This window comes from Anolis carolinensis, chromosome 5 (assembly GCF_035594765.1).
Source record: "Anolis carolinensis isolate JA03-04 chromosome 5, rAnoCar3.1.pri, whole genome shotgun sequence".
NCBI lineage: Eukaryota > Metazoa > Chordata > Lepidosauria > Squamata > Dactyloidae > Anolis > Anolis carolinensis.
Window position 1 is genome coordinate 108,359,340 of NC_085845.1, and position 15,196 is coordinate 108,374,535.

General features: G+C 40.8%; 1 protein-coding gene across 5 annotated transcripts in view; it reads right to left on the reverse strand.

Annotated features, from left to right (window-relative positions):
- The window catches only part of fam184b (family with sequence similarity 184 member B), a 103,683-nt gene that overhangs the window by 25,983 nt on the left and 62,504 nt on the right, over positions 1 to 15,196 (reverse strand). For all 5 annotated transcript variants that reach the window (XM_008111303.3, XM_008111302.3, XM_008111301.3 and 2 more), the window contains exons 8-10: positions 6,145 to 6,257; positions 5,859 to 5,988; positions 2,178 to 2,390 (exon numbers count right to left, since the gene is read on the reverse strand). In XM_008111303.3, coding sequence (XP_008109510.3) covers positions 2,178 to 2,390; positions 5,859 to 5,988; positions 6,145 to 6,257 — 456 coding nt within the window. The remainder of the gene's footprint in view (positions 1 to 2,177; positions 2,391 to 5,858; positions 5,989 to 6,144; positions 6,258 to 15,196) is intronic.

Here is a 15,196-nt window from a genome sequence, read left to right on the forward strand (position 1 = left end):
CCAGTATATGATTTATTTATTTATTTATTTATTTTTCAAACTTATATGCCGCCACTCCCCTAAGGCTCGGAGCTGCTTACAAGAACCGGCTAAAATCAACAATTTAAAAAACATCTTAAAAACATCTTTAAAAAACATCTTAAAAACATCCTAAAAGCACCTTTTAAAACATCAACAACAGAACTCAAAAGCCTGTCGAAACAGATGTGTCTTACATGCCCTGCGGAAGGCCGACAAGTCCCGCAAGGCACGAACTTCAGGTGGCAAGGTGTTCCAGAGAGATGGCGCCACTACTGAAAAGGCTCTGCGTCTGGTTGTTGTTAGACGCAAGGTCTTAAAACTGGGGACTTCCAACAGGTCTTGGTCCTCAGAACGGAGGGATCTCTGGGGTTTGTAGGGAGTGAGGTGGTCCCTCAGGTACATCGGCCCTAGACCATGTAAGGCCTTGAAGGTAAGCACCATCACTTTGAAAGTGATCCGGTGCTCAATTGGTAACCAGTGCAGCTGTCGTAAGATTGGTGTTATGTGGCATCTTATTGGGACTCCCGCAAGGAGCCGGGCAGCTGCATTTTGCACCAATTTGAGCTTCCGGATCACCGACACAGGAAGGCCAATGTAAAGGGTGTTACAGTAATCCAGTCTCGAGATGACTGTAGCCTGGTTGTCCCTAGACAGATAGGGGGCTAGCCGTCTAGCCTGCCGAAGATGAAAAAAGACAGTTTTGCTAGCGGCGGAGACCTGGGCCTCCATCGTCAATGAAGGATCCAAGAGGACTCCCAGACTCTTTACCAGTAAAGACGGGCGTAGCACTTCGCCATCTAGGGTTGGCAACTGGATATCCCCACTGCCCGGTCGGCCCAGCCATAGGATCTCCGTCTTTGCTGGATTCACCCTCAACCTACTGGAACGCAACCATTCAATAATGGCCTCGAGGCACCGATGAAAACTGTCAGGTACGGACTCTGGTCGGCCTTCCATCTTTAACACAAGCTGAGTGTCATCAGCATATTGATAACACTCGAGCCCGAAATCTCGGACCAGCTGAGCAAGTGGTCGCATATAGATGTTAAACAACAGAGGGCAGAGAATGGCCTCCTGAGGAACCCCACAATGTAGAGGGGACCTTTCAGAGACCAGGCCTCCCCTCTCCACTCGCTGTCCACGGTTGTGAAGAAAGGAGGCCAGCCAATTTAAAGCTGTCCCCCTAACTCCAGCAACGGCAAGGCGGTGGGTCAGAAGACTGTGATCGACTGTGTCAAATGCTGCGGTGAGATCAAATAACACAAGCAGCACCGACCCGCCCTGGTCAAGCTGGCATCGGAGATGATCCGTGATGGAAACCAATACAGTCTCTGTCCCATGCCCCGCACGGAAGCCGGACTGGAAAGGATCCAATTTACAGCATTTATATTCCGCCCTTCTCACCCCAAAGGGGACTCAGGGCGGATCACATTACACATATAGGCAAACATTCAATACCTTTTAACATAGAACAAAGACAAGACAAACATAGGCTCCGAGCGGGCCTCGAACTCATGACCTCCTGGTCAGAGTGATTCATTGCAGTTGGTTGCAGCTGGCTTGCTCTCCAGCCTGCGCCACAGCCCGGGCAACTCAAAGCATGAGAAGATTCATGTAATCCTTAAGATAATATGGACCTCAACTAGATGGGATAGATTTTTACCAATGAGTCATTTCAGTATTATTGTTGGCTAAATGCTTTGGTTCCCAGATTTATCCAAGTTACTGCAATCTGTTCTACACCCAGTTACCCGCTTTGGATTTTTTTCCTCTGATGATGCCATTGATTAATGTGACTGAATCTCTGGGCAGAGGGAAGATTTCCTCCGGCTATCATTCTGCAACCCCAAATCCTTTAATCCTGTTTAAGAGACTCGATCCATTATGTTTGCAATTACCCTTTTTTGCACTCTTCAATTAAAGGAAATTGGTCTGGAAGGAAATTGGAAAGCAGCAATAAATCTTCCAAATCTCCCACAGGTTAGCCTTTTTACATATATTAAATGCCTTTAGGTCTTCTTTAGTCAAGATCGCAATTCTTTTGCATTTGACATAGGTCTGTCCAGCTTCTAGGCACAGCATTTATATAGATCAAATAGTCCCAGATTGAAAACAAAGACAGGAAAAGAAGTCAGGACTGTCAGTACAAATCTAACCTTGAACTCTTGATTTTTGCTTTTCTCCAGGAGATTTATGGCTCTCTGGTGAGACGCCTCCAGCTGCACTTTCGTATCTTGGCTCTGCTTAATGGTGTCCTGAAGATCTTGCAAAAGCTTTTCTTTATCTCTACTGGACTGTAGTTCCTGTTGTCTGAGGGCCTCTCGGAAAGCATTTGTTTGCTGTTCTAAAGTTTGCTTCAGTTCTGTGACCTTCAAATATTAGAATTGAGTGAGACACAGTCAATAAATACTAAATTACCTACTTAATATTGTTACAAATTCTTTTGAGCATGATGTATTCAAGAGACCTGACCCACAATTACGGTGATCTTTGAAAAGGTAATGCTTGAACAAACTAGCACTCACACGTTTCTACTACATTTCTTTTACAAAGCTCTACTGAGATCAGAAAGCTCTGCTTGACTTGAAAAAAGGCCTATTTCCAATGCATGCATATCAATATGAGTCCAACAATTAAATATTTACTTAAGTCATGATTGTTGTTACTACATGCTTTTGAGTTGATTTTGATTTATAGTGACACACTCATAAATTATTTTTGTGAGATTTATTCAGAGAAGATTTGCCATTGTCTTCCTCTGATGCTGGATCTACACTGCCATATAATCTAGTCTCTGAATTTAGATTTTCTGCTTTGAATTAGATTATATGAGTCCACACTGCCATATAATCCAGTTCAAAGAAATGTAGATGTGGCCTGAAAGGACACAACTTGACCAAGGTCACCAAGTGGGTTTCCGTGGCTTAGCGGGGATTCAAATCTTGGTCCCTTGAAGTACATCCAACACACTGACTTTTGCATCATAGCTATTTGTACTCAGTGTCTTCAGGGTTTTGATTAAAGAAAACAAGTTGCCTTGAGTCCCTATATTGCCAGAAAACAGGATAAAAATAAAGGAAATAAAATAAAAATTAAAAATAATCCTATGCCCTCTATTAATTCAAACCGAAGATCTAGAAATGGGAAATCTAACAGACATATATATTTTATACTCTCTGAATGTCAGATGAGGAAGCTACTGTTTTGTCTGATTAATGTCTAAATCGCAACTATGGACGACCAAAAATAGCGTCACAACTATCGGTTCAGCAGCAGTCAGGAGAAAGAAGGAACTCAGAGGATTATATGTGACCCTAAAGGTTCTAGACTGGGTCTTCAAGCTGACAAAACTGTGCTTTCAGACTGTCCATAGCTGCTGCTTTTGTGATGTCAGTTTGTCACTAGTTATCTAGCAGGTGGCAATTTCTCCTCGGAAGCTTCTGCCACTTCAAATGTTTCTAGGAAGCTGCTCATTTCCTGGTGAGAAGAGAATCTATTATTTAGTTTTTATTTTAATCCTGATGTTAAATATTTATATTCAGGCCAGATAGCACTCTGGAGGTGGATCGCACCACACCATGAATAAAAGAAATATAGCCAGTTAGGAAAAAATGTGCCTTACTACTCTTGGCTTGAGCAACTTACAGTAACTAAACTTGGCAGGTAGCATTTTCTAAGTCAATAGTGGTGCATAAGATAAGTATCTTCAATAAACCTTCCTTACTAGAGAAGACACTAACCTATGGATCCAGGCTTATCCATGACAAGCTTGGGGGAGAAGGAGCCACAATATAACACCAGAGACCTCCTGAACATGGACCAGTCTGTTAATTTACAATATAAAGTGCAGCTGTCATTAATGGTTTTGGTTTAATATTACTTTGCAGACTAATTCAGAACAGTGAAAAACAGTTGCGTGATAGAAATATAAGAATGCAGAATTAAAAAATGTAGTGTTGGTCATCGAGTTTACAGTGATACAAAGATGACCCACATGAACAGGTGCTGGTATATACTCTGGATCAAGGCACATGGTACACATTTGATATTCCATGAAGCAAACAGATGTGTAACTTAAAAGACCCATTTACATGATGTTTTAGTATCATGGGATGTGTATTTATTGTTGTTAACTGCGGCCAAGTTTTAAAGCTGTTAACTGTGGCCAAGTCAACTTCGACCTGTGAAACTCTTGGGATGGGACAGATATACAGTGCTCCCTCACTAATTCGCAGTTCGGGTTCCGCGGATTTGCTGTTTTGTGGATTTTCCCATCTGGCCCGCCCTCCCCTCGCAGGCACAAAAGGACTCAGTTTGAGCCACGTGACCCGGCCCGCGTTTCCTCCTCAGCCGCCTGCAGGAGCGCCAGTAGGCCCTGCCTGCGCCTCATTGACTCAGGAACAACAAGAAATACAGTACAGTACGTTAAAAGAGGAAAAGAGGGAGGGGGGAGGAGGGCTATATTTATTGAAATAAACAGACTTTGCGGTTTTTCACTTTTCGTGGGCAGGCCTGGAACTTAACCCCCGCAAAAAGTGAGGGTACACTGTATTTAAATATTAACAAATGAATGAAATGGATGATCTTTACTATCCTCCCCACCCCCCCCCCAAAAAAAAACCCTTTGAAAGAAAAAGCCAAGCCCACTTGATTTACACCTCTATTCTATGTGTTCAGTTTTCAATAACAAGGGAAGCCTTGTTGACTTCTAAGATAGTGCTGGCAAGGCTTGTGTTCAAAGCCCCATTCAAGAAAGTGTCATTTATCTTTACTCTTAGAGGTAAGTATACATGACATTTTATTCTGAGCTCTTTTTTTCAGGTCAGGAGCGACTTGAGTCGCTTCTGATGTGAGAGAATTGGCCGTCTGGAAGGATGTTGCCCAGAGGATGCCTGGATGTTTTACTATCCTGTGGGAGGCCTCTCTCATGTCCCTGCATGGGAAGCTGGAACTGACAGACAGGAGCTCACCTCGCTCCACATATTCGAACCACTGACCTTTGCCAGTCCTGACAGCAAAGGGTTTAACCCATTGCACCACTGGGGGCTTCTTAGCTGAGATGCAAATATAGGTAGTCCTCAAGTTATAAACATCCAGCTTAGAATTAACTCATGGTTAAGAAAGGGGGTGATACAAGTGAAGGTGAGAAAAATCTACCCCTGCAAAGAGAAATTCACTCCAGAAAGATTTATGGAGAAATAGTGTCTAAACTGATGGTTTTGCACCAGTCCTTATTTTCACAATAAGTCAATTTTTTCAAAATCAAATTCTCACAGGGACACAAAGTAAGGTGAAATCTTCTGAACCAGGGCACAGACAGTAAAACAAACACAGGAATATTAATCCTTTCCCATTCTAACCAAATCTCTCTCTCTCTCTCTCTCTCTCACACACACACACACACACACACACGTATGTACGTACGGGACGAGTCAAACTTCAAATATGTACCTGTTCTGATTTAAATACACATTCAATTTAAGAACAAGCTTAAAGAATCAATCTTATTTATAACTTGGTGACTGCCTGTATGGGTTTCTCTTCAGCTTTCCCCAATCTAGGCTTTCCAGGTTTTATGAAATTCTTAGCCATAATAGCTGGGGGTGATGGGTGGTATAGTTTTACAGTGGCTGTGAAACCTGGTTTAAGGAAGGTGTGTACACATGCACAATGCATGTGCACAATGATGTCATGATCATGGGAGGGGGACCTTGCATCCCACAGCTAAAGAAGTTGGTTATCATTTTGTGTTCACAATGATGAGTACATATGTAACTGGTTTGTTATTTAAGGAATGCATTTGTTACAAAATATCAATACAGAATTTGCGACTGTACTTGAGCTTGCAATTCTGCCTTTTGGTAGTACCATTCCTCTTGCAAAGCTTGCATTTCCTTGCTTTTCTCTTTCTGGAAGCTTGTAAGTGTCTGCCTGTCTTCTCTTTTTGGCGCCCCTCCAGAGTCCAACCTTGAAAAAACAGCATTTATCTTGTTAAGAAAAGAATATTAACATATTTCAATGGAATACTTCCCAGACATGTCAAGCACAAAGCTACCTTGTTATGAAGGTTATTGCTCTTGGCAAAAGCTTTGTACTGCTGTAGCTCCCTCCCCACCCCAATACCTTGGTTTCTCTTCATTTCTGTTACTGGTTGGAGCTGAAGAGTGTTCTTTGCCTTTTGCTCTCTCTTTCTGATGCTTAGACACATCTTTTTGTTGTGCAAATGCATCCTGCAACTAAAGGATACATGCAAAGATAAATCCTTATTATTAAGGAGCTGTTACAGTTTATACAAAGTCTCTTCTACATTAAACAGAATAAAAATCGAGAATCATCATATGTTCTCTCCCCGACACTTCTTTCCAACCCACTCTTTTTGGTGAGTCATTAGGAGCAGAAAGTCCCCATAGGTGAAAATAATGAGATATCAATAATCTTGTTACTTACAATGAATTCATGTGTCTGGATAACAAGAACGTTAACAATACAACATATCAAAATCAATGTAGCAAGCAGCATCTGGATGTATGTGTAGTAGCAACAACAAACAAGTAATACTTTAAGGATATTTTAAGGCAGTCAGAGGTGATGGGAATAAAACTTTTTAAGCTCTATGATGTTCTTATATATGTTTTAAAATATCATGAATAGGTCAACGTTATTAATTATGCCAGTACTCCTGGTAACACTGTCTTTCGTAACAATAACAAGTTTAAAAATTGCTACAGTGCACAACGGTGATGGGCATTGTTATTTTGTTGTTGTTGTTGCTATGTCCCTGTGACGCCTCAGGGCAGCGTGAGCACTGGGAACTAGGCACGGAGGCCAATAAACAATCTAATATCTTTATTAAAGAAATAAAGGAGACTAACAAAAATAAGCAGAGTATATAGTCCAGCAATAGTCCTTTCAGAAAAGGCTAAATATAGTCCAGTAATGTGAAAGTAGATGTCCAGTATTAGAATTCAAAGTCTTAAATCCGATAACCGAAACACACTCAAATTTCTAGGCTGTTTGAGTGGGGATTATAGCAAGGTCTGTCAAAGAGTTCCAGGTTTCAATTCCGAGGCTAGGATACAAGGCAAGGCAAAGTTAGTCATGGTAGAGCTGAATTGCTGTCCAGGCTTGGCAGGGAGACGAGATGCAACGCCCGGTCTACTCGAGAGTAGCGCGCTGCAGAAACTAGTGTCGATGTGAATTCCTCAACTGACACGTTGAACACCGCAAAGGTCAGTCTGCGCCCAGAACTTTTATGGGACTACAATCTCCTCTCAAACCAGGTGTCTGAACACTCTTTCCCAAGGGAAAGTGGACTAAAGTCAACAACTTGCCAGATGCAATCCTCCCGGAGAACTCTCAAGGGAACTGGCTTAATTAGCGCTTGCTCTCTCCGCTAATCTAGCGCTTTTTCTCTGATTCTGCTTCTCCGAGCGAGATGTTTCCCAAAACAATCTTAGGTCAAAAGGAGCACTCTCTGGAGAACTGGGCTCTGGCGTAATTAACTGTGGGCTAAAACTGTCAACAGGGGACATCTGGAAGGGAGCTGAATCTTGCTGAGTCGGCACAAACCCCATATCTTCTTCGGTCTGATTCATAATGGCGACGGGGTCATGACTCGAGGGTCACTGAGACACTACAGTCCCTTTGAGTCATTTCTGACTGATGAAGAGCTTAAAGCAAACCCAATACAGGATTCTTGGTAAGATTTGCTCAGAAAGGTTTTGCCATGGTTTTCCTCAGAGGCGGAGATAATATGCTTTGCTCAAGATCACCCAATGGATTTCCAAGGCCATGGGAGGATCTGAACCCTGATGTCCCAGAATACTATTCCAGCACTCAAATCATTACACAACTGGATCCGGTGATGAAGTACTTTCCTTTAACAGCAAAATTAACTTTCCAAACTTTCCCTACCTTCTATTTTTCCAGTTAGTAAGATGAAGAACTGAGTTGCTGTGAGTTTTTTGGGTTGTATGGCTATGTTCAACAGAATTTTTGTTTAACATTTTGCCTGCATTTGTGGTTGGCATATTCAGAGGATCTGTTGGCAGTGAAGCAAGTATCCCAAACAGAGGATATTTCCAGGCAACAAAGGCCAGGCTACCTTTATGCAGATACCCTCACTAATTGACTTTGCAAACTCCATGGCTACTCAAATGCTAATTCAAGCTTGCTAATTGCAATGTTCACATTTGCTTCTTTCTCCCACCCTGGACATTCCACAGATATATATATATACACACTCCACTTGCCTCACTGCCAACAGAAGCTCTCAAGATGCCAGCCACATTTGCAAGCAAAACGTTAGGAGAGATTGCTTCTGGAACATGGCCATACAGCCCAAAAAAACCCCACAGCAACCCAGTGATCCCATCCATGAAAGCCTTTGACAATACAAGATGAATAACTTTTTGCTTCGTCTCTTGTCACAACTGCCTTGCATCCCATTTCTGAGAAGGCAGAATATAAAGTACAGTAATTATTTACTGGGCTAATTTCAGTCAAATTGATGTGGATGGGAGCATAGTCAAGTTCTTGACAAGATGTAGTAGCTTTGCATTCCTCTTTCAAATTTAATTCTCTTGGTCTTCCTTGAAGCTATTAGACCTTCAGGACCAGGATACAAATGACGACATCCATTTGACTCACTTCCCTTGCTAGCCTCACATGGAGAGGGACACTGTTAAACACTTTTCCTATTTAGATGGATTCATATCCAGACACTCTAAAATGGCACAGCTTAAGGATACAGTCAATGCATGTGGGGAAAGGATCATAAATCATGCATACAAAACTAAAAGCAGAAGTATGGTAATCTAATATGGATCTGTTACATAGCACTGAGCCAAAACTATCCATCCAAGATTCTATTGCATGGTTGAAAATAGGTTCTGTGTTCATTTATGTGGAGACACATATTTTTATGATTGTGCCCATACTCAAAAGGATCTGAGAAGCCCACAAGAGTAATTTTACACCCTTGAAAGGTGCTTGTTTTATTGTTCTATGTCTTCAAGTTGACTGCAACTTATAGTGGCATTCTCATAGGGCTTTCTTGGCAAGATGTGTTCAGAGATTTGAAATTGCTTTCCTCTGAAGCTGAGAGAATGTGACTTGCACAAGGTCACCTAGTGGGTTTCCATGTCTGAATGGGGATTTCAGCCCTAATCTCCCTGAGTAAAACAACCTCTCACCATATAGACTCTTAGTCAAGCAAATGCACACACTCTGGAAAGTTATTTAGCCCATCTAAGGAAACTTCAGGCAAACTCTCTTCTATATAGTCAAAAGTCACTTCTCTTCAGCCTTCAAGATACTATCTTGAACTTAATTATCAGTTCAGAACAGTTTCTGCTGGAGTTAATCATTGGTCCATATTTTCATGGTATCATTCCAGTTCATGTTATATACCTAGATCTCATCAGGACTCAGTTCCAGAGCCATTAAGTTATTAGTATGTCAAATGCACTCTTGGTTAAACAGTAAATGGTATGATCAATTAGAGCTTGATGGGAGACATGTCTTGAGACATTTGTGATGGTATTAGGTGCTCCTATGGCAATAAGCTGCTGAACAACAACCTGGGAAATTTCAGCATGTCTGAAGGCTGACATTGTAAGACCTGTCAAAGGCCTCCTTGGTTAACTCAAGGAATGGCTGCAGCAATGCAACAGCAGAATTATTCACCAGCAAGTATACACTTTGTTCAACGTTGTCCCAGTGGGATCCCAGTCCCCGAGGTCTACATAGTGTCCTGATGCCAGAGCATTGTTTTTGCAGCCCAACAAGGTCCACCTGGGCCCCTGCATAGCTTAACATCACCGCCACGGCCTGCTTGATCCATTTGCACAGCCAAATCACCACAAAACACCCGATTTCTCATGGTGGAGATTGTGGAGGAAGTCCATAGTTCACATTTGGGCGGCAGAGATAGGAGTGGCACCTGGAGAGATGGGCTCACCAAGTACAACTATTCTTCTTCTGTTATGTTTTTATTTTATTTTACCACTTCAAGTCAGTTTCCAAAACTAAATCAAATTTAACGCAGTAAAATACTCAACATTCTATTAATATGTTATCAAACTATAGATAATATTAAAGAAAATGTAATATAGCTATTAAAGGAGGATTTTTGAAAGTTGAAAAAACACTATATCATGCTATTTAAAGATTTTTCTTAAAAACAATCAGTTTTCAAAGGGGTCAGAATTTCTTTTTTAAGTAGAATAGAAGAAGGAAAGGGGAAGGGACAGTTTGAGAATGGAGTTCTAGAGCCTAGGATTAGCCACCAGCAAAGCCCTTTCTTACATCTCCACTAAACATGCCACTGCGAGTGAGATAAAGGCCTTTCCTGAAGGTTCAGTGCCTGGGAGACTAATTGTTTTAATTATATTGTATTGGACTTTATCTTTGTATCAGCCCCTTTATTTCCCTACATTTCATTTTTGTTGTTACACTTTTGGCAGGGGTATTTATTTGATTTTTGTACAGAACAATTTAATTAATGGGATGGTGATGATAAGGATCTCCTTCCCTTCCTTTACTTTCACTTATTTCCCCCCTGAGATTGTCACATGTACTATTAAAGCTTTATTTTCTCAAACACAGTTACGTTTGACATATCATGTTCTAATTGTTTGTCAAGTTTGAATCTTAAAGTCTCATAGTATTTTTACATCACCATATTCTATAACTTTTTTAGACGTATGTTGCCACCAGTTCTTTGTGAATGGAAAATTCATTTTGGGGCATATATGACAATGCATCACTGTAGCCACTTTATCACTGCATTTTTTATATTCAATCTGCACAAATTTGCCATACAAACTGATATGGTAGTCAACAGTTTCATCCTTTTCTTTATGCAGGATGCCTGCTTTTTCATGTCAAAATTAGTTTGAAGAGGTGGGGAAGGTTTTTAATCTCTGTCTTTAACTGTCATGCACATTAATGTTAATCTATCCCCTGGGAGATGCAGCTGCTTCTGAGCTCTGATACCAAGGTGAGCAAAGGTTGCACAGCATAATTTAAAAAAAACCAAAATGCTAGGGATTATATCTTTGTATTTCTCTACATAAAAGAAAAATGCACCCAACCCCCAGTTCCTCCAAATCAAAAATTTATGGAGAAAGTTGAGCATTTTGACTCCAGTTGTGCCTTGTAGGTGAGGAAGTCATCAGAGAAGGAACCAAATGATTCATCACAGTGTGAACACAAATGGCAAAATCAGATTAACTGGGAACAGATTAACTCAGAAATTCAAACAAGGTTGGAGTGAAGGCAAACAGCAAGGTTAAAAACCATTTGAAAGAAAGATAGCAGCTTGTAATATGTCTACTATATCCCCCTTTTTTCTCGTAAATAGATCTTTCCTCCTTTAGGAAAGATATCTGCAAACCTGTTTGACTGAGACAACTGGAGTGAAAGGAAAGGAAATTCACTCTTGAAAGAAAAGGTAATTCACTCCAAAGATTTATCAGGGGAAAAGGTGTCTCCACCAAAGCTTTCTTACCAATCCTTGTTTACATAACAAGCCACATTTTGCAAAATCCACTTCTCACTGGAAGAGAAAGTGAGGCAAAATCTTCCAAACCAGCCATAGATAGCAAAACAAACACCACAGGGGTGTTATCCCTTCCCTATGATAGAGTTAGAGGTGTTAACTCTTGCTTATGGTGCCAGTAATTTACCGCCATGGTTAGAGGATCGCAGCTTGATTGAGTCTGAATTGATGTTTTATATGTTGCATTTGTTTCATCTTATTGTATTTTTATTGTGTTCACTTTTATGTTGTGAACAGATGGCACCTTGCGCCATCTGTAAGCCGCCCCGAGTTCCTTCAGGGAGATTGTGGCAGGATATAAGAATAAAGTTGTTGTTGTTGTTGTTATTACTATTATTATTATTATAGCCAAAGCTTTTATTATCCTTTAAAAATGTACCTGTTCCAACTTACATACAAATTCAACTTAAAAACAAAGCTACAGAACATATCTTGTTTAACTTGGGGACTGCCTGTACATATTCTTGGAACTAACAAAAGATAGACTATGGCCATCAATTCATTACCAGTGAATTCCAATTTCATGGCACCATTCCCTTGCCCCAATCTCTTCCATAGCTAATTTGCTTGGGATGAAAAGACTGAGAGAGGCTACCAAGAAGCGATTCAGGCTTCTTTGCTCCTGCCACACAGGTCTTGATTTTTCTGCTATGTTACTAGGATTTCTGTTCTAATGGACAGTGGTGTTTTGCTCTGGGACTGAATAAGGCCAATCTAATTCACACAGGTTTGCAAAAAGGCATGGTTGACAAAATGTATGCTGTGGTGTACTTGTAAAAGATTATTATAATTGTGCAAATGCATATAATGTTTACAACTTTGAGGAAATAGTTCAGAAAGCTATGTTTCTTTTACAGAACATGTCTCGTGAATGTCTGTTCTATTCTGCTGAAGCAGATAACAGTAACACTTGCCTAGGAAAGCAGTATTGCATAGGAAATTATTTTGCTAAGAGCGCTAAGTTATATTGAAGTTATGACTGCTTCACGTTTTGCATCTTCACTGTGACACAATTAAGTGCAGTAGGGGTCCTACTATTTGGAGGGATGGGGCATCATTCATAAAGATAAAGAAAGCACCTTCCCATAGAAAATGAAAGCATCTCTTATCTCCATTTTCTACAAAAATGCATACATTTAACATTTAACAACCTGCCACTTTTTCACATCTCTTGTAATCTTGTAATTGACTGACTCTCTCTTGCTCAGGGTTCTAGCTCCATGGATAGACTTAGAGGACTCATGAACCAGGAGCAAGAGAGATGATGATGATGATGATGATGATGATGATGATGATTTGGGAGGGAGGTCCATGGCTTACCTCAGATTCGCAAAGGGGTCTATTATTCCCACTCCCGAAAATAAAGGCCAAAAGTCACTGCTCTAGCTGTTAATCGGCCTTGCTGTAATTAAAACTGCAAATTAAGATAAACACAAGTCCAGTTTCTTTCTACTACAATTGGTTAACACTCTAGATTAGGGCCCCCCAAACCAAGGTCCCTGGGCCGGATGCGGCCCTCCAAGGTTATTTACCTGGCCCCTGCCCTAAACTTTAGACTTAGGGTTGACCTAAGTCTGAAACGACTTGAAGGCACACAACAACAACAATCCTAATTTTTGACTATTTCATCATAGTTCGAAGCCAGCTTGTGTCAGGGTGAACACCTGACAATTAAAATTAAAATATAGCCCCTGCTCGTTGCTGACCTATGCAACCTGAAATATAGTTGCATCTATCAAGTAGGAAATTTAGGTACCACTTATATGTGGGGAGGCTAATTTACGACACCATTAAAATCATCCAGCCGCTGTTGGAATGAGGAAGTGCTGTCGCAGTGGATAATGAAGCAGCTGCTCCCCCTGTGGCTGGAATCAAGCATACCCTCAGGAAGCTGGAGAAGGTTTAAATTGCCTCTGCGTCTGTCTCTGTTCTATGTTATATGGCATTGAATGTTTGCCTTATATGTGTACAATGTGATTCGACCTAAGTCCCCTTCGGGGTAAGAAGGGCGGAATATAAATACTGTAAATAAATAAATAACAAATATCCCCCCCCCCCCCCACAGTCTGAGAAACCATGAACCAGCCCTCCACGTAAAATGTTTGAGGACCCCTGCTCTAGATCAGTGGTTCTCAACCTGTGGGTCTCCAGATGTTTTGGCCTTCAACTTCCAAAAATCCTAACAGCTGGTAAACTGCCTATGATTTGAGGGAATTGTAGGCCAAAACAGCTGGAGACCCACAGGTTGAGAACCATGGCTCTTTTACAACCCGTTCACAAGAAGTTTAGTACTATGAGCAGCAACTGCCATTGGCACAGTTACCATATATATTCATCTGTAAGTCAAGAGCAGGTTTGGGGGCCAAAATTATGGATTTTGATATGACGTGGATAAATTGAGGGTCATTTCTTGAAAGTGAAAAGTGTCAGCACATATCGGGGGGCAGCCTTCACTGTCTCTCATTCTTTTCCTACCTGTGCATGTTATTTACCACTCTACTCAGAGAATGAAATAGTTCCTTTATATATATATATATAAAAGTAAAGTTACAGCAGGCCTGTAGCCGGGGGGAGGGGGTTGTTAAGGGTTCAACCCCCCTTGAAATTTTTCAGATTTTTTTAAACCTGGTTTACTCATGAATTTTAATTGGTTAACCAAATCCCCATGAGTGTCCACTGAAGTTTATCTGTCTTGAGTGTCCACTGAAGTTTATCGATGGAGCCTAATATCTAAATTATTTTGCATTATGGAACTACTTTTCATGATTCATTAAAAAAAATGTCGTCCCCCCCCCCCCCCCCCGAATATTTTTTCTGGCTATGGCCCTGAGTTACAGTATTAACTCTTATCAGAAAGGAAACTTCTTGTCTGAATAGCATGGCAAATGATGAGAACTTAAGTTCATCCCAGAGAAACTAAAAGAAGCATCAATGCCCTCTACTCTCTTGGCAGTCCTTTGAAAGGGAGTGCCAAAGTCATCACCACTTTTGTCACCCAGGCATCCAAAAAGGTCAAAAGCAGTGCTGCTGTAGAAAGAGTAGAGGGGATTGGTGCTTCTTTTTGTTTAAAAATATTTTTATTCAAGATAAAATAAAATACACACAAAGACATTATAGATATGTAAAACTGCCAAAAGTACACAACTACATAAGGTATACTACAACTAAACAAATACTAAAAAAAAAAAAAACTTTACAAGCTTCCCACTCTCTATTAGATGGTTGTTATCCTTTAATAGTGTATTCCCTTTAAGCAACAATGATTATGCTTCTTTTAGGCTTCTTTTAGGTTTTCCTTGGGTGGACTAAGCTTTCACCTTTTGCCACTCTACTCAAGATATTTTTTAATAAGGATCAATTTACAGTACTTACATTAATCCATGGATAAGTCAATTCAGATTTCTGAGGTCATTTTAAAAACTTTTTTTGTGTCAGGAGCGACGTAAGAAACTGCAAATCGCTTCTGGTGTGAGAGAATTGGCTGTCTGCAAGGACGTTGCCCAGGGGACACCCAGATGTTTTACTATCCTGTGGAAAGCTTTTCTCATGTTCCCGCTGGAGCTGACAGATGGGAGCTCATCCCGCTCCCTGGATTTGAACCACTGACCTTTC